Genomic DNA, 25409 nt, shown 5'->3' with positions numbered 1-25409 from the left:
ACACACACACACACACACACACACACACACACACACACACCACTCTGATGTGATCAAACCCCACCAGCTGCCATTGTCAAAACACAAATCAGAGGGAGGAGGAGAAGGAAGGCATTTAAAGTGACTGCCCGGTGAAATTCTTACTTTTAAAAGTTCATATTCTGTTAACTTAAATCAAAATGATGTTGTTGARTCATCCTATACTCACATTTGTGGCCAAAGCATAAATTGGAGAAAAAACATTTTTAAAAGCCTACCTCAAACTTGTATCTCWAACAGACCATTTAAAAATGCTTGCCATTTTCCCATAGAACATGTAATCTCTCTGAGGAGGATGAACTGGKCAATCAGCGGTCTAGTGCAGMGGTTCCCAAACATATTCCCTCAGGCCCACCTTCCAGCATTGGGGAACATCCCGCACCACATTTATTTCTATGGGCACAAGCACTGTTGATGACAAAAACTGTTCACACCCCTCTTGTTGGCTGAGAGAAAATTCTTAAGCTTTCAAAGCTTATTTCCTGCAATTCTACACATTTTGTCATGGGGTGCAGAGAAAATGTTGCAGTTTTAAAGCAAATTTTCTTACAATTCTATACATTTAGCCATCCCTAATGTGTATTAATGTGATAAAAGTGACTCAAACATTACAACAAAATCTATGGGCTTAAAAAACGAACTAAAAAACGTTAGCTGACATGGGCTAGTTGATCTGGACATTTCTGACAAGTTATAAATAGCTCTCTAAGGTATGCAATGACTGACATGACCAGAGGAAAACTGATGATGTACCCTCCAATTTCGTAAGTTGAAAAGCCGGACTGAGTTCCCACAAAAATATGTTTTTTGGGTGGGSGGGACCCCGTGCCACAGTTTGGGAACCACTGGTCTAGAGGATGATGAGCTGGCCAATCAGAGGTCTATTTGCATGAATATTTTTTATTACCGGTATACGCCTGCACCATTCTGTTGTTGGCATACGCTCACACCATTCCAACAAAGAAAAGCTGCTTTTTAACATAGTTAATTATAATTTTTTGAAAGGGAAACTATTTCACTCATATTGTAAGTAATTATAGATAATATATCGTAGAAATCTGAAAACATTGGGCAGTTACTTTAAATCACGAGTACATTTAAGGCTGCCCAGACTGCTTCACTTGCTAGGCTAGAGATGACAGAGGTATGATTTGGAGTTGCTGCCTTCCTTCTCATTTCAAGGATACCACTATGAACTATAAAGTCTCTCTCATTCAAAGAAATGTCAGAAACCAAGGTTCCTCTGGCTCATGATTTATGGAAAAGTGTGTGGTGTACAGGTGAGTAAACCTGTCTTCTGTACACAAAGCAGATCAATGAAAAAGCTATTTGCACATTACCCCAGCTTCATCCATGACATTATGATAGATGTACATTTATGATGTGGACCGCACATAGCATTGACACATAGTACTGACACTCACTCCGCAGTGGTTGGGAATGGGTATGGGAGCTGAACACGCAGCGACCCAGGCCCCTCTACTGTCAGAGATTACACATACTGACAAAAAAATTATGTATTATTTAATTTGTTGTTATTATTATTATTATAATAACCTTACGTTCAGTGTTTAATGACAYCACCTTTAAAGCAAGACAAGTAAGTCCCAAATAAAATGTTGCAWTTTTTTTCTGGTTTAATATATCTCGAAATGTATAGATGAAATTTTAATTTGCCATTTGGATCACTTCAAAGTGATACAAATGAAGGTTTTACGGAGTATAAGTACAGCAGCTTTGTTTACAAATTGCAGATCAGATTTCTCCAGGTAATTATGATGCAACGGGCCATTGATAATTGATCTCATGCATATTCTATATGTCCCTCTGATCCATCCATGACTACAGCATCACATCAACAATACATATGTAGCAATATCCCTCTCAATCAATGCAAACTAGACTCATAAATGAGAGTTGAGTGAAACAGAATAAACGTGTAATTTTGCTGACAAATGCTGACAGGTACTGTAGTATTCAATTGCTTCAACAGAGTCTGGATGAACCTAAGACATCTAGCACAAGAAAAATACTGAAAGAAGCTTATTCTACACCAAAGAAGTTGATTGCCAAGTTATATCAAGGTTTGATTGAAACTCTACCTGATGGTTCAGAACCTATAAGGGGAAAAAAGGAAGAAATTGATATGTGAAAATGTTCATACCTGCTCCTACAACCAAAGAGAAACTACTGCAATTTAAGATAATTCATAGGACTTACTACATGCATGTAATGCACCCAGAAATGTCACATCTGTTGGAGATGCAAAAAGCACAAAGGAACCCTATTATATATGCTGTGGTCCTGTGATAAACTGACAGCATTTTGGGACAATGTATACTACCGTTCAAAGTTTGGGGTCACTTAGAAATGTCCTTGTTTTTGAAAGAAAAACTACTTTTTTGTCCATGAAAATAACATCAAATTAATCAGAAATACAGTGTAGACATGGTTAATGTTGTAAATTACTATTGTAGCTGGAAACGGCAGATTTTTAAATCTACATAGGCGTACAGAGGCCCAATTTCAACCATCACTTCTGTGTTCCAATGGCACGTTGTGTTAGCTAATCCAAGTTTATCATTTTAAAAGGCTAATTGAACATTAGAAAACCCTTTTGCAATTATATTAGCACAGCTGAAAACTGTTGTCCTGATTTAAAGAAGCAATAAAACTGGCCTTCTTTAGACTAGTTGAGTTTCTGGAGCATCAGCATTTGTGGGTTCGATTACAGGATCAAAATGGCCAGAAACAAATAACTTTCTTCTGAAACTTGTCTGTCTATTCTTGTTCTGAGAAATGAAGGCTATTCCATGTGAGAAATTGCCAAGAAACTGAAGAWCTTGTACAACGCTGTGTACTACTCCCTTCACAGAACAGCTCAAACTGGCTCTAACCAGAATAGAAAGAGGAYTGGGAGGCCCCYGTGCACAACTGAGCAAGAGGACATGTACATTAGAGTGTCTAGTTTGAGAAACAGATGCCTCACAAGTCCTCAACTGGAAAAACTATTACAATTGTAAAAAAACAACAACATGTGGACTGAGCTGAAAACTAGAATCAGTGCCTAAAGTTCAGGTCTATTTGTAATGTTCTGCTCGCTAAAAACAATTTWTCGTGAAGTAAACCCAATGTGTCATACATGGGTAGCTACTGTACATTATTTAAGGGAGTAATATGAAAATAGGTTTTCTGATGATACACTAAGAAAGAAACAGGAACATAATGTCAAAGGATTAATAGATGAATCAGAACAGAGTAGATGGACGAGAAAGAGAAGGTGCGAGCCATGCCATTGCTTTTAAGGAAATATTTAGCCCATTGAAATAGAAATCCACAATTGGGTCAGGAAATGCATTTTCAGAACTAACAAAATCGATAAACAAAGAAAATGCAGATACAACATTTTCTCTGTCTTTTGCAGGTGAAAAATACTCTTTGACGTTGACATGTGCTGCTACACTGAACATAGAGAGAGGAAGATTTGACTTGCAAATTGGCAACATTTAATTGSCAATTTGCTAGCTACATATGTTAACACGTTGAGTAGGTCTCTATAACACACACACTGCTGAAATATTATTACATTACACACATCCACTGTGGTTCCTACTATAGCTGGATGTGTGTAATGTAATAACCTTTCATAATTAAAAAAATAAGCTATATTTGAATGTAGACACTCATATGGAGTCAATGACTAAAATGAGGTACCAATATCAACTGTAAGTGAATTGTTGCCATCTATTGATCTGGTTGAACTTCCCAGCTAGCAGGCAAAACTGGTTGAACTTCCCAGATACAGTAGCAGGCAAAACTGGTTGAACTTCCCAGATACAGTAGCAGGCAAAACTGGTTGAAATGACGTCATTACAACATTACAGTTTTGTCCGCTGGGTTGTTAGTGTGATCAGAAGAGTCCAATTTACCATCCTCTGACATTCACAGATGCTCTAAACCAGAGCATCTAACAGACCTAAAAGTGTCATAGTGTCAGCTACGAGTCAGGTCTAAGTGAAGGAGTAGTAGGATGTTGTTACCGTACCAACATCAATTGGTCCATTTCTTCCAAAGATGTTGTTTACTTCCAAAGTTGTTGTTTACTTCACATATGTTCCATGGGTAAACCATGTCATTTGATATCCATTTTGCGTTGACCTTTTTACCTTCAGCAGAAATGTTTCCACAGTCCTTTTAGTGAGCGGTCCATGAGATGTGATACAGCTGTATAATCACACAAACACAGTCGTTAAATATGATCAGGTCTTATCTCTTCCGTAGTTCTTCTTTTGTAGTTCCTTGCATTGTGCTTCCAAACACTCTCCTTCATCTAATATAACCTAATTATCCTCCTCCGCTCAGTAWCACTGCTCTCTTTGAGGGCCTTCTTTCTATCTTTCTATTTTTCTTTCTTTCTCTCTCAGACATCACACAGAATCAGTAACTTCCAGTAGAGAGACAGAATGGATGCATTTAATACAGCGGATGTGCTTTTCTAAGAGCCAATGTAAAACAAGTTAGTACAAAGGTGGATTCTATAGTACTTTTTAAACTATTTTCTATACAGATCTGAACTTGGCTCACTGGCCTAATATAAAAAGTTAGGGGATGCTAATTGAACACAGGTATCTCAATCAAACCGTAATTAAAGAGTCTAGAATCATTATCTTGTTTTCTCTTTCAGCTGTTTCCTACTTCGTTGCTTTACKCTGGATCCTGATAGGATTTGAAAAAGAGATACAACAGAAAGCTGCCCTTGCCTTCAGGATTTTTGCTAGGCTGCAGTCATTTGAGAATTCTAGATTGGCCTTATTAGACAGGCCCTMTGCTGAGGTAGCTGGAGCCTGTCTTCACAGTGAAGCTCTATTCTGTGTTAGTTCAACTTGACCCGTCACAGACAATCACTATACTACAGAAGCTTTCGTCCAACCCAATGTGAAACTTTCTATTCTTTTTTATTCTTCAAGCCCAACAAAAACAACAAGAACAACACTTCAAAGCTAGTCTTACCAAGTAGGCCTGCTTCCCTCAGAAAGATCTAACATTCTAGATGTGCCTCCAGAGCTTCAGCCTAGCTCTGTTCCTTGCTGCCATACCAGACTTGGAGGCTGTTCTAAAGCAAAGTGAATTAGCTTTTCATTTGCAGTGTTTGACTTGTACATGTTKTTTTTTTACAAAAGAATTTGGGCCAGGATAGTCCACTCAGTAACAATTGCCACTGTTATCCAGGGAGTTCTGGGTTCCAAAGAATTAATCAAAATGTACACATCACATAACAGTGATGTTACACAGAAGCATATACAGCATTCCCAGTAGCATGCGTACCAACGCACAGCTAACACAACATACACAGAAGGAACCATCAGACGCAATTGCATAAATACAAAATTATACTCACATTACATCTGTCTAGGTTTGTGTACAGCTCTTTTGAAGGCGGACATGGTAGCTAGCTTTCGTGTGGATAAGTCCAGCTTGTTCCAGAGCAGTGGTCCAAAGAACTGCAGACTGCCTTGGAAAGCCATGTTTTTAACTGATGGTTATGCCAGCAGGTACGTTTCCCATTGTTCATAGGCTTTGGCTGTTGCACTGGTGCACTCCCAGAAGATGGGTGGAGATTCACACCTGAACAGGTGTGTATTCAGGCAGTTTGTGCTGTGTCACCTTGAAAACAGTCACTAGGGTGTTGTAATGGATCCTGTCCGTCAGTTAACCTCTGTTTTATGTGCTCCCTCCATGAATGCCCGGTCATGATACGAGCAGCCCTGTTGATGATACGCTGTAGCTGATTTAGGGATGGACATGAGTAATCCAGTATTCTGGTACTGAAATGGACATTAAAGCTTAATCTTTAACCAAAGATCAAAAACACATTTAGTGGAATGTGCTTTGTGGCTGCGCGATTGGGCATATTAAATTAAATTTAGTCTTGAAGACAACGTTAATTTACTTTGACTCTAGTGTTCCATTTCTGCATGTGCGGGGCACAACAAAAAATAAACCAAGCCAAGCATCACACCATTCTTCTCCCTAAATTCCCTTTCCCCTTCGTGTCTCATTCATTCAATTACATTCCGACCACTCCCTCCACACCAGCTCCCGTTAATCCTACAGAAAAAAAATACTCCAAAAATGTATCTAACTGATACACAAGCTACATTCTTTGCCAAATGACGACCGTTTTATCACAAATTCAAAATGGACTGGTTGATTGAAGTAGGAAAATATGTGTTCCAACAACGAGCTGCAGTTTTGGAATGATTGCGTCCGGTCTATTTTCTGCTTGAGCTACTTTGCAAACTGCTAGTGGCATTTTAAATTGGTTAGCCTAGGCTATAACCCCCCAAAACATAAATAAGTTCACCACTGAAAATATACAAAAAMAATAGTTTGATTAGTTTGATAAAGACAAATAGGCCTACTCACCAAACAGATGTCTAGGCCGTAATTCATCACCATGCAGTGTTCAATATCGAATTATMAATCCGTTTATAAAATTCCAAAGAACAAGCAGAATAAACAGAAAACATTTATAAAATGTTTGTATATTGAAAAGAAGACAGATTTTGGTTTCTAACTGTCCAAACATTATTTCAACTCGCCAAATTGAGCCCTGTTTAAAATGATGACTGTTCCAGGCACAATATTCTTCAGATATATGTATTATATATTCTATCCATATACTGTCCATAACTGTTCCCCGGGCGTCGAAGACGTGGATGTCGATTAAYGCATCCCCCCGCACCTCTCTGATTCAGAGGGGTTGGGTTAAATGCGGAAGACACAGTTGAATACATTCAGTTGGACAACTGACTAGGTATCCCCCTTTCCCTTTCCCTTCATGTCTATACATCCGATCATATACACTATATATACAAAAGTAAGTGGAAACCCCTTCAAATTAGTGGATTCGGTTATTTCAGCCACGCCCATTGCTGACGGGTATAAAATCGAGCACACAGCCATGCAATCTCCATAGYTAAACATTGGCWGTAGAATGACCTTACTGAAGAGCTCAGTCACTTTATTTAAAAAAATATATGTTTTACCCCCTTTTCTCCCCAATTTCGTGGTATCCAATTGTATCTTGTCTCATCGCTACAACTCCCGTACGGGCTCGGGAGAGACSAAGGTCGAAAGCCATGCGTCCTCCGAAACACAACCCAACCAAGCCGCACTGCTTCTTAACACAGCGCGCCTGCAACCCGGAAGCCAGCCGCACCAATGTGTCAGAGGAAACACCGTGCACCTGGCTACCTTGGTTAGCGCGCACTGCGCCCGGCCCGCCACAGGAGTTGCTGGTACACGATGAGACAAGGATATCCCTACTGGCCAAACCCTCCCTAACCCGGACGACGCTAGGCCAATTGTGCGTCGCCCCACGGACCTCCCGGTCGCAGCCGGCTGCGACAGAGCCTGGGCGCGAACCCAGAGTCTCTGGTGGCACAGCTAGCGCTGCGATGCAGTGCCCTAGACCACTGCGCCACCCGGGAGGCCCAGCTCAYTCACTTTCAACGTGGCACCGTCATAGGATGCCACCTTTCCAACAAGTCAGTTCGTAAAATTTCTGCCCTGCTAAAGCTGCCCCGGTCAACTGTAAATGCTGTAAATAAATATTGAATATTGAAATAGTGAAGTGGAAACGTCAAGAAGCAGTAACGGCTCAGCCGCGAAGTGGTAGGCCACACAAGCTCACAGAACAGGACCGCCGAGTGCTGAAGTGTGTAGCGCGTAAAAAACGTCTGTCCTCYGTTGCAACACTCACTACTGAGTTCCAAACTGCCTCTGGAAGCAACGTCAGCACTAGAACTGTAAGTCGGGAGCTTCATGAAATGGGTTTCCATGGCCAAGCAGCCAAACACAAGCCTAAGATCACCATACAGTACACAATGCCAAGCAAATCAGATAAAATTGTATTTGTCACATGCACTGAATACGACAGTTGTAGACCTTACCATGAAATGCTTTCTTACAAGCCCTTAACCAACAATGCAGTTTTAAGAAAATATAGTTAAGAAAAGATTTACTAAATTAACTAAAGTAAAAATMTAAAAGTAACATGAGGCTATATACAGGGGGTACCGGTACCGAGTCAATGTGCGGGGGTACAGGTTAGTCGAGGTAATTTGTACAGTAAAGTGACTAGAGTAGTGTAAAGCTCAGCTGGAGTAGTGTAAAGCTCAGCTGGAGTAGTGTAAAGCTCAGCTGGATGAGGTAGGAATGTAAGATGCTCAGAGCCGAGAGTGCGTTGGTAAGGCTGCAGCTGGAGTTAGGAGAGAAGGCAGTCAGCTGGAGATATGAGAAGGCTGAGGCTGTGATGTAGTTATAAGTCTTTTATTGCTGGTAGTATGTATTATCTTTAAGCTTCGCTGGATGTAGTGGTAAGCTCAAGCTGGAGCTACGTGGTAAGTCTCAGCTGGAGTGTGTAAGCTCAGCTGGAGTAGTGTGAAAGCCGCGGCTTGGGGAGTAGTATAAAGCTCAGCTGGAGTAGTGTAAAGGCTCAAGCTGGAGTAGTTTAACTACTGGATAGGTCTCAGCTGGAGTAGTTAGTAAGAGCAATCAGCTGGAGTAGTGAATTAAGCGTAGGAGTAGTATAAAGCTCAGCTGGAGTAGTGAGTAAAGCCGTCAGTGAAGAGTGAGTGGTAAGCTCAGTGGAGGGGAGTATATAAGCTCGAATCTGGAGTAGTGTAAGCTCAGCTGGAGATTAGTGGTAAAGCTTCAGCTGGAGTAGTAGGTTATAGAAGCTCAGCTAGAGTAGCTGGTAAACTTGCACTGGAGTAGTGTAAAGCTCGCCGCCATTGGACTCTGGAGCAGTGGAAATGCGTTCTCTGTAGTGTCAAATCTCGGTTTGGCGGATGGCCAAGATAACGCTACCTGCCCCAATGCATAGTGCCAACTGTAAAGTTTGGTGGAGGAGGAATAATGGTCTTGGGCTGTTTTTCATGGGTCAGGCTAGGCACCTTAGTTCCAGTAAAGGGAAATCTTAACGCTACAAACATACAATTACATTCCAGATGATTCTATGATTCCAACTTTGTAGCAACAGTTTGGGAAGGCCTTTCCTGTTTCAGTATGACAATGCCCTCGTGCACAAGTGAGGTCCATACAGAAATGGTTTGTCGAGATTGTTGGGAAGACTTGACTGGCTGCACAGAGCCCTGACCTCAACCCCATCGAACACCTTTGGATGAATTGGAACGCTGACTGCGAGCCCAGGCCTAATTGGTCAACATCGGTACCCGACTCTACTAATGCTCTTGTGGTTACTGGATGCCAGTCCCTGCAGCAATGTTCAAACTTCTAGTGGAAAGCCTTCCAGAAGAGTGGAGGCTGTTATATGCAGCAAAGGGGGACCAAATCCATATTAAATGACCATGATATTGGAATGAGATGTTAGTCGAGCAGGTGTCCACATACTTTTGGTCATGTAGTGTGTGTGTGTGTATATGTATTAATATATATGGAATCATGTAGTAACCAAAAAAGTGTTATTTTTTTTAATATATTTGAGATTCTTTAAAGGAGATGGTTTGGGATGAGTTGGACCGCAGAGTGAAGGAAAAGCAGTCAACAAGTGCTCAGCATATGTGGAAACTCCTTCAAGTCTGTTGAAAAAGCATTCCAGGTGAAGRTGGTTGAGAGAATGCCAAGAGTGTGCAATGCTGTCATCAAAGCAAAGGTTGGCTACTTTGAAGAATCTGAAATATAAAATGTAGTTTGATTTGTTTAACACTTTTTTGGTTACTACGTAGAAAATAGTAAAAAGTTAAGAAAAACCCTTGAATGAGTAGGTGTGTCCAAACTTTTTACTGGTACTGTAAATGTTTTCAAAATTTCTCCAGCACTGATGTAAGGTCATTTATGTAAATGGAGAACAGTAGGGGTCCAAGCAAACTCCCTTGTGGGAATCCATTCACCACAGGTTCCTGGGCTGACTTCGTGCTCTGCAGTTTGGTGTACTGACTCCTRTTTTGTAAGTATGATATGAACCACTTGATTGCAGTGGTGTCAAAGCCAAATTTTGCAAGCTTCCTCAGGAGCGTGTTGGGGTGAACAGTGTCAAAATCTTTCTTCAGATCCAAGAACAGTGCTGCTGTGTCCTCCTGGCTGTTACAAGCCGACTTGATGTTCTACACAACCATTTGCACTGCTGTAGATGTGCTGTGTATCTTCCTAAAGTCACTTTGATAGGCTGTTGAGTGAGAAATAGTTGACACCCTGTGTGTGCACCAGCCTTTCCAGCACTTTGGAGACAGCACAATTTATACTGGATGGTAGTTGGCCATATCCGATTGTGTGTGCGTCCCACTTTCGATTTTGTGTTAATGGGTTTGTGTGCGTGCATGCCACATCCGATTGTTTGTGTGTTCAGCTTTCTGCCTGTTAGCCTCCTGTGTCTGTGTTTTCCGGAGAGTGAGGGCATTAGCGCGCCATACCTCTCTCAGTTCCTGTTTGTTTGCTGTACTCATAATTTCAGCAATTTAGATTTACACTTCATTCGCGTTCACGTCAATGTTGAATGCTTGTTTTACCTGCCCATCTGATGCACTTTTATACTTCCTTCATCTAGCTCTCTTTTTAAATAAAGGTTGGAGTCAGAAAGAAACTGTTGTGCTTCTGATGGAAAAGTGTCTTTACTGATTGTGTGTATAAAATCTTGGACTTTGACCTGAATGGAAAATAGTCAATTCGATTGACTGCCCAGCCGACGCATTTTAGGTCCTTGAATATCCTTTGTAGGTTCTTAAAGGTTAGCAATAACGTTCCCAATTCCTCTAACGTCCATTTGCCGAATGTTCTGGGTGTCCCAACAGTGTTCCTTTCAGAAACATTCCCTGAGAAAAACAGACATGTTTTAAAGTTTCAGTTTGAAATTCCTTGAAATGTTTTTACCCATTACACTAAAAGTAACAGCCAGGGCAGATTATTTCATCTGTAACTGTACACATATCGTCTTAAAGCTACAATCAACAATCTGATCTCTCTCTCTCTTGCAGAGGAGCGGCCTGACTGTTCTAAGGCACGGTGTGAGGTGCAGTTCTCACCCCGCTGCCCTGAGGACTCGGTGCTAATCGAAGGCTACGCACCCCCTGGAGAGTGCTGTCCCCTACCCAGCCGCTGTGTCTGCAGCCCTGCAGGGTGCCTGAGGAAGGTGTGCCAGCCTGGATACCTCAACATCTTGGTAGCCAAGGGCTCTGGGAAGCCTGGAGAATGCTGCGACCTGTACGAGTGCAAACCAGGTACACTAGCTACCAATAACAATTTCTAGCAACTATTTGTGACATGGCAATATTGTTTTCTGACTCTGATACTTYGCTCATTGTAGTAATAATAATAATAATGATTATTATATTCCATTTTCTGAACGCATTTCCCAAGCTCAATGCCCACATTGTAGGCTACATATGAATGTTTACACTCATGAATGGCAGCTGCATCCTTCGACAGTGGTTTATCACCTCGAGTTGTGGTGTAATGAAGGCCCTAGCCCACAGAAGGAGTTGTTGCCAGGATAGGAATGTGCTGGTGCCGTGATCTCCCTGTTCACATAAACYTACAGCATGACATATCAGTTAAAATACTGACACGTCTGTTTTCTTAACACACACTACTCCCAATGTGCTCTTCTACATGATTTTCCATGGTTGTCTCTGTGTTATGCCCTCCCTACAGGTATGCTATCTTAATTTGATCACTCTGTTATCGCATAAAATGTTTCTGCATTGCAGGAAATGTAAATTGTAGTCTATTCGATGTTTAAAAAGTATTTTAAAGTTTGTAATTTCCACTTAAAAATGTCAAACTTGATTTGCCCTTCCGAAAAATGTATCAACCCCTACAAAAATGTACATTAATAATTCACATTTCCTGTTGCTGCAAGATTGTTTTCCTGCTGTGAGAAACTGGTCAAATTAACATACTTACTGCAGCTCTGATGATTCTCTCTGTGTTGTGTCCTACCTAGCGTTTAGTGTGGACTGCAGCACTAATGGTTGTCTCTGTGTTTTACCCTACTGTACCTAGTGTTTTGTGTGGACTGCAGCTCTGATGATTCTCTCTGTGTTGTGCCCTACCTAGTGTTCAGTGTGGACTGCAGCACTAATGGTTGTCTCTGTGTTTTGCCCTACTGTATCTAGTGTTTAGTGTGGACTGCAGCACAGTGGAGTGCCCTCTTGTCCTGCAGGTTCAGTGTCCACCTGACAGTTATGAGACCCAGGTGCGTCTCACCGCGGATGGCTGCTGCACCCTTCCCACCAGGTGTGCCTCGACCTCCCCCTGAATGCAACAATCAATGCACTTTCTTTGGCTGTTATATAAAGTAGTCAGGTGAAATAAGTCAGGTATGAGGGTGTATCCATCTGATGTGTACTAACTCTATGAATCCCCCTCTCTCTAGGTGTGAGTGTTTGCCTGGTCTGTGCAGTTTCCCGCAATGCACCGTGGAGAGCTCCCCTCAGGTGGTCTCCCGCGGCGACGGTACCCCCGGGCGATGCTGTGATGTGTACGAGTGTATCAACGGTGAGCTTGGCCCTTCTCTCTCCCTCTGCTTGGCTCTGAGCTGAACTGCACAGCACCAGGCTCACTGTGTCTGAGCTGTTATGCAGGGTGATGGTAAAGCCCTGTTTTCCTGCTTTCTTCTCTGGTTACTTTTGAAAGAATATTGTGCCATGCCAGCTAACGGGGGAGGTTAGGAGATAAGCACTAAGACATGAAGATATTTACACTCAATATATTTACACTCGGTGGGRGTCTTTGATAAATACAACCACATACCTTGCTGGATGTTAGGTGGAACCCGCTATGTGAAAATCCTTCTAACAACAAGATAGCATATTGACTGTTGAAGAGGGTTGTGTTGGTGGCATGTACTCGGTGAGAGGATGGCAAATGTCATATCTTTGATTTGTTTAARACTTTTTTGGTTACTACATGATTCCATATGTGTTATTTCATAGTTTAGATGTCTTCACTATTATTCTACAATGTAGAAAATAGTAAAAATTAAGAAAAACCCTTGAAAGAGTTGATGTGTCCAAACTTTTGACTGGTACTGTATACTAAATAATTGCTTAAACAGATGGGTTTATTGGTTTTAAAATACACCAGTTATGCTATTGTGGACCACCAGGCTGGTGGTGTCATGCAGCCTGTCATTTTTGTGTTTATACTTTTTCATAAGAACAACGACAAGTTGAATGTCGGACGACAATGTTCATGATGTCACTGCGACAACTGTATACAGACATGTCGATAGACGTATTATAAACCAGCCTTTAGTKTTGAAATCTTTGTTGTTTAGTTCACTACCGTACTCACTCTGTTTAGTAGAAGGCCTCACATGTGAATTCTTAAAGAGATGGGCGGGGCTAAGGCTTAATAGAATGCTGAATTGGTATAAGCAAAGATGAGCTCTCCAGTAGGTGTTCCAAAACATTCAAGGGTCATTTTCTGAAAAGTGGGGTTACAAGTTTATCAACTTTCAAAGCAGAATKATTTCCCAATTTTCCTCAACTGTAGTGTATGATATACCATTTTCTACTTTTATCCAATGTAAAAAACACCATTTCAAATGTTGCTACATAAGACTGAATCCAGCCYGTCAGTCACAAATTAGCGAGAGTGTCAKGSCCTGACCTTAGAGAGCCTTTTGTATGTCTCTTTTTGGTTTGGTCAGGGTGTGATTTGGGTGGGCATTCTATGTTCTTTATTTCTAGGTTCTGGTTTTCTATGTTTTGGCCGGGTATGGTTCTCAATCAGGGACAGCTGTCTATCYTTGTCTCTGATTGGGAATCATACTTAGGCAGCCTGTTTTGCCCSTTTAGGTTGTGGGATGTTGGTTTTGTTAGCTCTGTGTAGCCTTCAAGACGTTACGGTCGTTGTTCTTTTGTTGTTTTGTTTGGTGTTCGGTTTTTTAATAAAGAAGCATGAACACGTACCACGCTGCACCTTGGTCTTCTTCCGACYAGCGTTACAGAGAGAGTAGGAGAGAGGAGGTTGAATGGGCAGAAGATTATTTTCATATTAAAGCAAATTCTCAAGGATTTACCGAGCCCACATTATGAGCGGCGGTGAACTTTCAAGTGTGAGCTAGCCGTTAAAATAATAATTTCAAGACCTTGCATTTAAAATAAGGAAATCTCCAGTATATTTACACTGAGAGGAAGTTTAAGAGAGCCATGGCATACTGTATGTTGCAAATGATGTGGGGAAAAGCAAATCTAGCYAGGAGGAGATTTTTCTGTTGGTTGACGTTGGGGGGACAGGGGAGAGGGTGTGACAGGCAGTGCAGCGCTTCCCTTCCCCTCTTAGCCCTATTAGCTAGAACAAACATCTGTTGGCGATGTAGAGCCAGGGGTCTGTGTCATCCCTACATCCTGCTGTGAAATTGCCTTTTGTATATTTAGTGATTTCAGAACAAAGAGACATGCGTTCAGAGATCTACCCTCAGAACATCAAAGCACCAAACAGAAATATACACTGATTGAACAGCTGGCTCTATGGTGGCTTTATCTGTCTGCCTGAAGGGAAGGAGGGAGCTGGAACTAAGATTCTCCAGCTGAAGGGGGTGGAGGGTGGAAAGGAAATGGGGAGTGAAGATGAACTCATCCCAAAGGGTGGAAACTGAACTGGGGATCAATAGAACAGCAGCTGTTGAGTCAGGTCCCATGTAAACCAACACACAACACCACACACCACAACCACACACACACACACACACACACACACACACACACACACACACACACACACACACCACACACACACACACAACACACACACACACACACACACACAACTCACCCTGCAACTACAGCTCTGTTGTATATACTATAGGTTTGCTGTGACTCCCAGTAATTATATAAAATGAATGCCAAACACAAAGACACCATGGTAAACCCTCACTCTCAAGACATGCACAACCACTGTTTAGTGAAAGAGCTACAAATACTGAGGTATTTCTACACTATTATTGATACGTGTGTGTGTGTGTGTGTGTGTGTGTGTGTGTGTGTGTGTGTGTGTTGTGGTGGTGTGTGGGTGTGGTGGTGGTGGTGGTGGTGGTGGTTGTGGTGGTGTGTTATCATTCTACTTACATAGGTGTTGTAAGTAATTGATAAGCACCTACGTTGGCTGCTCAATATGGCTGACACACTGTTTTGTGTGTGTGGTGTGTGTGTGTGTGTGGAACAACATGCTGTTCTCACATCAATGACTACTCACAGTGTTTCAGTGTTTCGCTACAGGGGAACTAAATTCCAACAGCTGTGTTATGGCGGTCGTTGGACAATCTGTACTCCGCAGCAAGCGTAAATTCAGACTCCTTGATTTAGCTATTAAACTTGATTTCACCATTGCTTTTTCCTCCATTGTGTGCCCATCGTTTTGAAAGGCAGTTGAATGGACATAAAAATATTAATGTTACATGTTTCATGTTAAAAGCATTAAAGCTTGCAGACTTATCAAAAGAACTAAAGGACATCATGTCTGTCATCTAATGCTACCTCCTCACAACCATCTGTGTGGAAGCACTATTCAGGGAAGACAAACAGGGCAGGACATAGGAAAGAAGGTTTGACTGGATGATGTGGAAGCATCTGCAAACAATGGTGTCTGCAGGCTTCTGTTGTCCCACTCTGACAGCAAATGTTAGCAACAGCAGATGAGACATGAGACAGTTGAGGCACTCCGTAGAGCATGTTTGTAATGGCCTTTGAGCCTGCTGCACAGACACCCACAACCACACACACACACCACACACACACCACACACACCACACACACACACACCACACACCACACACACACACACACACACACACACACACACACACACACACACACACACACACACACACACACACACACTTAGGTACCAGCTAGCTTCCTCCTCAGAGGTGATGTAACCCTCCTGCAGGGGAGATAAGCATTTTATCAGGCTGTGTGTGTGTGTGTTGTGTGGTGTGTGTGTGTGTGTGTGTGTGTGTGTGTGTGTGTGTTGTCTGTTGTGTCTGTTGTCTGTCGTGTCTGTTGTCGTGTGCTGTGTGTGTGTGTCTGTGTGTGTGTGTGTTGTGTTGTGTGTTGTGTGTGTGTGTGTGTGTGTGTGTGATGTTTGACTGGGATCACTCCTTCAGCCAGCTAATCGAGGCTATCGACCTCTCTAAGTTACCTCCATGGCAGGAGCAGAGAGAGCCCACAAACCTGACAAAGACCTGCAGTTGAACTACTGACAGGAGCCTCGATTATCTGGCAGAGGGAGAGATCCTGGTCACACACAACACACAACACCACACACACACACACACACACAAAACACACACACACACACACACACACAACACACACACACACACACACACACAAACACCACACACAACAACACACAACAACAACATAACACACTGCACTCAGGAGGAAAGATGCCAAGTTCATGATGTTGATGACCATTCATGTCTCCTCAGTCTGCTCCGAAAACAGTGAGACAAATAGAAGCACGTGTTTTGGCAAAGCAGTTGTTTTTGTCTGTTTTCTAGTCAATAAGTCAGCTCTTATGTATGTATGTGTCCCTTTGATGCTGTGTGATGTTGTCCGATGTGAAGATGCTCAGAGGAAATGGAAAGCCTCTTGTCTAGTTGGTTTGAATGGCATATGAGAACAAAGTATTGTTCATAGTGACTGTTGTTCCCATGATTGTAAATTAAATGGCATATGGTGTTGTTAGTGTTATAAACTGGGAAGTTATTGATCTAAACACTCACTCAGCAGGCTACAGGTCTTACCAAGGAAGTTGATAAAGACCAGACTTTGTAATAAATATGGAATTAGTTTGTGAGTCATGGAGTTAGTGTAGTTTGCAATGCAGGAAATGTAAAACTTGTAGTGTTTTCGTGGTTTAAAAAGGCTCCTGAAATGTACAATTTCCACTTTAACATTTCAGTCTTACATTTTCCCTTAAGAAAAATGTATCAACCCCTACAAAAATGTCCATTAATTATAATCCACATACTAATTTTAATTTCCTGTTGCTGCAGGGTTATTTTCCTGCTGTAGCAAACGGGCTCAAATTAAGATCCTACATCTGTACACTACAACTTATGCTGCATTTAGTGGAGCCAGATGTTTTATAGATGTGCCTGTTGTGTCTTTATTTTTAGCCACTTGTTTATCCGTCTGCGGTGTGCTCTACTGTCTTTCCGAGCGTCATGCTCGCAAAGGAGCAGTAAAAGCTGCCAATCTCTGTTGGCACTTATGGCAGGTACACTTAAAGTTGGCATTTCTATTGAATGTGTGTGGCATTTGGATCGAGTGTGTAAAGTGCTACTATTGCAAGTGGACATGCTGGTCTATCCTTTATTCAATGGTAGCCGAAGGCCACTCATGCTTGAAGGAGGCAGTTGAGAGGAGCCTTCTGTCAGGAATACGAGGGGACTCACATATTTGAGCAATCTTGTTGACTCTGTACTGAAATTGCTAACTTATCATTTTGGGGTTGGGGAGTTTGTACAAATGAACAAGTATGTTAGTTTGGTTTCATGTACTTTGAGATGACATACAGTATCTGCCTATTCATGCCCTGCAACGAATATAGTAAGAAGCAGGTTGATGCTATCCCAGGCAGGCTGTGGCTATCTAACAGAATCTAGACAGCCATCTCTTTTCTGAAGACTGATCCGACCACATTGATGTTGTTAGCAGTTGATGTTATTCTTTAATAACACAGACCCCAAAGAAAATCAGGGGGAGGAAAATAGGTTCATTCAAAGAGGATAAATCATAGATGGTGTGCTGAGAGGTAGATGGTAGATGGTCGTTCCTTCCCGGTCCTCAGTGATTCGCTCTCAGTGATTCTCCCCTGAACAAAGGGACAGGATGTAGTTTATAGCCCAGCCCTAGCTTGTGGTTGACCAATTAGAATTCCTTGCAATAAAACTGTGCCAATGGTCAAATAACAAGTATCCTATTTCAGACTCAACATATAGACAAAATCCTCCCATGTCTCTGCATTAATCCCCTATTACAGAAAAAACACTATTTGCATTGATCATTCGTACTCTATTGACTTTTAGTCCTCTTGACCTTTAGTCCTGTATTGACCTCTCATCCTCTGGCTCTGCATTTTGTATTTATCTTCTAAATATTCTTATACTCCTCTAAACCATAAAAAAAAAATACATATACTTAAAATGTATTTTAAGAAACCAATAGAAAACATGAAAAAATAGACAGTACAAAAAAGCATTAGCAGTAAGCATAAAATCATTCACATTAAACACCTTACATTTCTATCAAACACAAAGGACATATTGTACTTGCTGTTACAATAGGATATAGATTTCAAACAAAGTTATAGAAAATAAGTATTAACAGGTGTAATGATGATGTCCCTTACGATTCCTACCACATCCTGTATTAGGAGGAAACTCACACAAAAAAATGATTGTCAATGTAACGGTTGTCGTCTGGAGGAGAAGAAGAAGACCAAGGTGCAGCGTGGTAATTGTTCATCTTGTTTAATGAAGGTGAACACTCAAAATAAAATAAAAAAATATGTGAAAAAAAGTATAGCGTGAAGCATTGAATTTGGCATTTAGGATATTAGCCAATGGAAACACATTGAATAACAGATTGTTCATCTTGTTTAATGAAGGTGAACACTCAAAATAAAATAAAAAAATATGTGAAAAAAACGAAACAGTACTGTCTGGTGCAGACACACAAAGACAGAAAACAACCACCCACAAAACCCAACACAAAACAGGCTACCTAAATATGGTCCCAATCAGAGACAATGACTAACACCTGCCTTTGATTGAACCATATCAGGCCAAACACAGAAATAGAAAAACATAGATAAACAAACATAGAATGCCCACCCAACTCACGCCCTGACATACTAAATAAAGACAAAAACAAAGGAAATAAAGGTCAGAAACTGACAGTACCCCCCCCCCCAAGGTGCGGACTCCGGCCGCAAACCTGAACCTATAGGGGAGGGTCTGGGTGGGCTCTGTCCGCAGTGCGCTCTGGCGCAGGTCTTTGTCCGCTTTAGTGTCTCCTAGGAAGCCGCCGACCTAGGATTGGCAACCCTACTAAATGGCCCCACTGGACTGAGGGCGCCTCTGGACTGAGGGCCTCTGGACTGAGGGCGCCTCGACTGAAGCGCTCCGGACTGAAGGGCGGCTCCTGACTGGCGGACGGCTCTGGCGGCTGCCTGACTGGCGAGCGGCTCTGCGCCCGGCTCCTGACTGCGACGCTCGCGGCTCCGGACTGCGACGACTCTGGGCTCCTGACTGGCGGACGGCTCTGGCGCTCCTGACTGGCGGACGGCTCTGGCGGCTCCTGGACTGGACGGAGCCTCTCTGACGGCTCAGGACAGACGGGCAGCTCTCGACGGCTCAGGACAGACGGCAGCTCTACGCTCAGGACAGACGGGCAGCTCAGGCGGCGCTGGACAGACGGGCAGCTCAGGCGGCGCTGGACAGACGGGAGACCCTGGCGGTGCTGGACAGATGGAAGACTCAGGTGGCGCTGGACAGACGGGAGCACCTGTAGTGAGGAGACAGAGAGACAGCCTGGTGCGGGGGGCTGCCACCGGAGGGCTGGTGCGTGGAGGTGGCACCGGATAGACCGGACCATGGGGGCGCACTGCAGGTCTTGAGCACCGAACCTGCCCAACCCTACCTGGCTGAATGCTCCCTGTAGCCAGGCCTGTGCGGCGAGGTGGAATAGGCCGCACTGGGCTGTGCTGGCATACCGGGGACACCATGCGTAGGGCCGGTGCCATGTACCCCGGCCCGAGGAGACGCACTGGAGACCAGATGCGTTGAGCCGGCTTCATGGCACCTGGCTCGATGCCCACTCTAGCCCGGCCGATACTAGGTGCTGCTAAGTACCGCACCGGGCTATGCCTGCTCACCGGGGACACCGTGCGCCTCACGGCATAACATGGTGCCTGMCCGGTCCCTCTCTCTCCAAGGTAAGCACGGGGAGTTGGCTCAGGTCTCCTACCTGGCTTAGCCACACTCCCAAGAARWTTTTTMGGGCTGCCTCTCTGACTTCCAACCGCGCCTACGTGCAGCCTCCTCATACCACCGCCTCTCCGCTTTCGCTGCCTCCAGCTCAGCTTTGGGGRGGCGATATTCACCAACCTGATTCCAGGGTCCCTTGCCGTTCAGAATCTCCTCCCAGGTCCAGGAGTCCTCTGATCGCTGCTGCTGCTGCTGCTGCCCGTTACCACGCTGCTTGGTCCTTTTTTAGTGGGTGGTTCTGTAACGGTTGTCGTCTGGAGGAGAAGAAGAGGACCAAGGTGCAGCGTGGTAATTGTTCATCTTGTTTATTAATGAAGGTGAACACTCCAAATAAAAAACAACAAATGTGAAAAAAACGAAACAGTACTGTCTGGTGCAGACACACAAAGACAGAAAACAACCACCCACAAAACCCAACACAAAACAGGCTACCTAAATATGGTTCCCAATCAGAGACAATGACTAACACKTGCCTCTGATTGAGAACCATATCAGGCCAAACACAGAAATAGAAAAACATAGATAAACAAACATAGACTGCCCACCCCAACTCATCCCCTGACCATACTAAATAAAGACAAAAAACAAAGGAAATAAAGGTCAGAACGTGACAGTCAACAAGACAATAATATTCAATCGTCCTGTTGGCAAGGTAATCATTCACCAAGTCCTTTAAAAGTGATCAGCTCTTCCACACTGGTATCAGTCCCACATAAATAACTATTAGAAATMATGTTCTGACAGTCTGCCGGTAGTGAGGAATTCTTCTTCCGTTCCACTGGTTGCACTTCACCGGTGATCTTGTATCGTTTCAGGTACAGTCCTTGAATCGAAGGATATTGCTTCAGCTTCAGACTGTAGATTCTCATAACCTGTAACGAAGGAAACAAAAAAGTGAAAAAAACATGTCGTGGTTTCAATAGAAATTGATATTTCACATAGATTTCCCTAAGTAAGCATGTCCCGATTTTCAGGAAAAAGTTGGACATTTCACCCAGATATCCCTAATATGACGACTCTGGTATACAAGATAGAAGCTTATCAGGTTCTGATCATCTTACTATGCTTCTTCACCCGAGATTGGCCCCTGATTGCTAATCAATCAGTTATTTATTCTCCAGGCTCCGCTTTGTCATCAAAATGGACAACCTTGCAATGAGTGACATGTATCCATCGTGATTTTCCCTGGACTTTTACTGCTGACCTCGTTATGAGAAAAACTTGATAAGGACCTTCCCATCTTGGTCCTAATGTCTCTGTTACATGTTTTTTTACKATCACTCTCTGTCCTGGTACTACGTCATGTCCCCCCTCAGGACTTATTCCCCACATCTCTTTTACTTGTCTGTCTCCTTCCCCTACTGCATTAGAGAGTTGTATGCAATAGCATTGTGTCACTCATAAAGTGAACATCTGCTTTTCTCCAATCTAACGTGCCTGTCACTTTCACATTGTCCATTGTAGCTGCCCATCCTGCCTTCCTCACCCCGCCCTCCACAATGCTTGAACTGTCTGTGTATAAGATAAACTCAGGGTTTTCCAACGGATGACTCTTAGTAAACCCATCAGAGAGCTGATCCAAAACCAAATCACAACAGTAATGTTGAAGTAATGTGGTATCTGGAGGAAGCACCAGAGTAGCTGGATTACATGGTGTGCCACGTTGAATGAGGATGTTAGGAGCCTCCAACACAGTTGACCATTTGTTCCAACGAGCAGCTGTGACCTGTGCAGCTCGATTCATTGTCAAAAGAGTATGAACAGCATGTGGCCACTTGATGGTAAGATGTTGGTCGAGAACAAGCGATGCCACCTTCGACACAGCGACGTAAGTAGCCTGCACAGCTCTGAGACAGGGACCCCATCCCAATGCCATATCATCCAACTTCTTCTAATAGTAGCCTACAGGTTTCTGACAATCACCATGGTATTGTGTCAGCACTGAGATCATGTAGCCATCTTTTTCAGCCACAAAGAGGGTGACCGGTTGGCCTGAGTCCGGAATGCCCACATCTGGTACTGATGACAAAGCTAGTTTGAGCTTGCCAAAAACCTCTTTCTGCTCTTCCGTGAAGGCTACAGTCGTTTGAATCAGGGTCTCCCTTGAGGAGGTCATTAAAGGAGTTGTGCAATTTCGGCGAAGGAGTCCACACAGCATCTGTTGTAATTGCACAAGCCCATGAAGGAGCGAAGTTCTTCAATAGTAGTGGGCTCTTTGGCATCTTGTATGACAGTCGTACGACTTTGTGTCATCTCTCTTTTTCCCTGTGAGACCAGTTGACCAAGGTAGATAACCTGTGATTGCATGAGTTGGGCCTTCTTAGGGCTAGCTTTATGGCTTTTGGCARGCAAGTGGTCTAACAGTGATTTTAGATCCTCAGCATGTGTTTCCTAATTTTGTGAGGCCAACAATATTTCACCAACATATTGTATGACAACAGATGACATCTGAGGGAGATCTTGGAGATGTCTCCTCAATGCCTGATGGTAAATCAAATAACTATTATGAAGGCCCATAGGAGTCCTAGTCCACTAATACTGTTGACCATTCACAGAAAAAGCAAGCCATGGACGGACCTCTGGATGTAAGGGTACTGACCAGAACCCATTAGCCATATCAATGACTGAGAACACAGAGTGAGCAGGTGACAATGAGGAAAAAGTGGTTGAAGTGTCAGCCACCAGTGGAGTGAGCTTGGAGATGGCTTCATTTGCATTCCTGTAGTCCACAGTCACTCACCAGTCCCCACTTGATCTTTTCACTGGCCATACTGGGCTATTAGAGGCACAATGTGTCTTTTCAACTATACCCATGTCCCATACATCTTTAATCTCTACTTTTGTAGCGACCATAGCTTCCTTGCTAATGGGATATTGTTTTGTGCAAGGTGGGCAACACCTGTCAAGCACACTCGTTCCATATCCAAAGTTCCACACTCATTTTTCTTCTTAGTCCAAATAGAATCAAAGCCTAAAATTGGTATCCACACCCCTGCATCAATCTTCATTGGACCAATAGAAATTGATAATGGTTTGGTTTGTTTCATGTCTGTCCCCCTCCCCTCAAGTTCAGGTGGTGGAGGGAAGTGTGAAGTGCAATTGAGATTGCATTATCTATGGATATTTTTTTATTTTGTTTATTTTTATTTAACTAGGCAAGTCAGTCTATGGATCTGTTGCGGCGGTATGTGATTCGGAGTGGGTCCAGGGTTTGGGATGATGGTGTTGATGTTTGTCATGACCAGCCTTTCAAAGCACTTCATAATTACAGATGAGTGTGCTACAGGGCGAGAGTCATTTAGGCAGGTTACCTTGGAGTTCTTGGTAACAGGGACAATGGGGGTCAACTTGGAACATGTTGAGATAACAGACTGGGACAAGAAGAGATTGAAACACTTGCCAGCTGGTCTGCACATGCTTTGAGAACACGCCCTGGTATTCCATCTTGTGAGTGTTAACCTATTTAAAAGTTTTACTCACATCGGCCACAGAGAGTGAGATCACATAGTCATCTGGAACAACAGGGGCTTTCACGCAAGACTCAGTGTTGTATTCCTCGAAGCGAGCATAAAGGGCAATTAGCTCTTTTGGGTGTTCTGCATCACTGGACATCTCACGTCGCTGATCTAACCAGAGTTAGTTTAAGGTACCGGTATTAAAGTAGTAATCCCTCAAATAGCGAACTGCCGGCTGCCTCTGTTGAACATTCCGAGGCTCCTTCATAACTTGATGTGTGGTAATCTGACCATGGCTGTAAGAGAGAACACATTGTTCTGTCTGGCTTTCTCCATGTCATCCCAGAGCAGGCAGAACAACCCGGCCCTATACACAGTTAGGGATTATCCCTGGGCTAATTGCTTAAGGTCTGGTACACACACTGCTATGGATGGGTGAAGCCTGGGGCTGACACAGCAAAGATATTACTCAAAAAGGGAAAAGGAGCCTCAGAAAAACCGACAGCATGAGCTCAAGACGTTTAAGGTGGTTTCCCGTCTCTCTCTCAGACCATGTGTTGAGTAGATTACATAAACTGTCAATCACCTGCCTCACCACGGCAACCACTCATCATGTTTCAACCAGCAATCTGCCCTCTTCTCTCTTCTCTTCTCTCTCAGCCCTCAAATGGGCAGGCTGAATAAACTTGAACTGACCTAAGCATGAATGATCTGAAAGTCAATACTTTGTGTTCTGCTTTCATCAGAAAGAATAATGTCTGATCCATAGAGATAGATAAATAAGTACTCAWATAGTCTGTCAGTCAGTGTGTGCATGTGTGTTATACATCTGATATATGTTTATGCAAAGTCTCATGGGAAAATGGAGAGACATTATAAGAATATTTAGAAGATAAATACACAACGCAGAGACAGAGGACGAGAGGTCAATACAGGACTAAAGGTCAAGAGGACTAAAAGTCAATAGAGTACTAACGATCAATGCAAATAGTGTTTTTTCTGTAACAGGGGATTAATGCAGAGACATGGGAGGATTTTGTCTATATGTTGAGTCTGAAATAGGATACTTGTTATTTGACCATTGGCACAGTTTTATTGCAAGGAATTCTAATTGGACAACCACAGGCTAGGGCTGGGCTATAAACTACATCCTGTCCCTTTGTTCAGGGGAGAATCACTGAGAGAGAATCACTGATGACAGGGAAGGAACTACCATCTACCATCTACCTCTCAGCATACCATCTATGATTTATCCTCTTTGAATGAACCTATTTCCCTCCCCCTGATTCGCTTTGGATGTCTGTGTTATTAAAGAATAACATCAACTGCTAACATTTGGTGCCGTGACCAGAATGAATTGGTCTCAACAACAACAAGAAAAACTCAACTGTGTGTTGCTCCAGGAGAAAGAGAGAAGGCTGAGCACAACCCACTTTGGGAGAGTCAACTCTTAATCTCCCGATTYATGGCAGAAGTGCTGGGTGAGTCTAGACCAATATAATTTTAAAAGAACCAAATCAGGTTAAAATATGCTCCAACATATGGAGGACCCTTTGTTCCTTCAATCCACCCTCAGGCTGAGTTGCACAAGGATGATCGGGTTTCAAGCATCAGGTCAGCACTGCCTGGCTTTGAGTCAACAGATACTGACAGAGGTGACAAACGATGTCTTAGGCCAACCAGAACACAGGCTGTAAAAGGTAGTAAAGAGAAACCTCCGGTGACAGTATTCACACATTAATCAGCATCTCCAAAACAGTTGGATGAATGGTCAAACATGTTGAAACATCACGGAGAAGTGGGTATGAAAACATTGAAACATCCCCTAGAAGTGGGTATGAAAACGTTGAAACATCCCCTAGAAGTGGGTATGAAAACGTTGAAACATC

At 43.1% G+C, this 25409-nt stretch overlaps 1 protein-coding gene across 1 annotated transcript in view; it reads left to right on the top strand.

Annotated features, from left to right (window-relative positions):
• crim1 (cysteine rich transmembrane BMP regulator 1 (chordin-like)) overlaps positions 1 to 25409 on the top strand; it is a 177676-nt gene that overhangs the window by 84668 nt on the left and 67599 nt on the right. Inside the window, exons 3-5 of the mRNA XM_023986849.2 lie at positions 11037 to 11279; positions 12177 to 12297; positions 12437 to 12558. Coding sequence (XP_023842617.1) covers positions 11037 to 11279; positions 12177 to 12297; positions 12437 to 12558 — 486 coding nt within the window. The remainder of the gene's footprint in view (positions 1 to 11036; positions 11280 to 12176; positions 12298 to 12436; positions 12559 to 25409) is intronic.

Source organism: Salvelinus sp. IW2-2015, linkage group LG4q.2, assembly GCF_002910315.2.
Source record: "Salvelinus sp. IW2-2015 linkage group LG4q.2, ASM291031v2, whole genome shotgun sequence".
Taxonomy (NCBI): Eukaryota; Metazoa; Chordata; class Actinopteri; order Salmoniformes; family Salmonidae; genus Salvelinus; species Salvelinus sp. IW2-2015.
The sequence above is the reverse complement of the archived record's forward strand: the minus strand, read 5'-3'. Positions and strand labels throughout refer to the sequence as shown.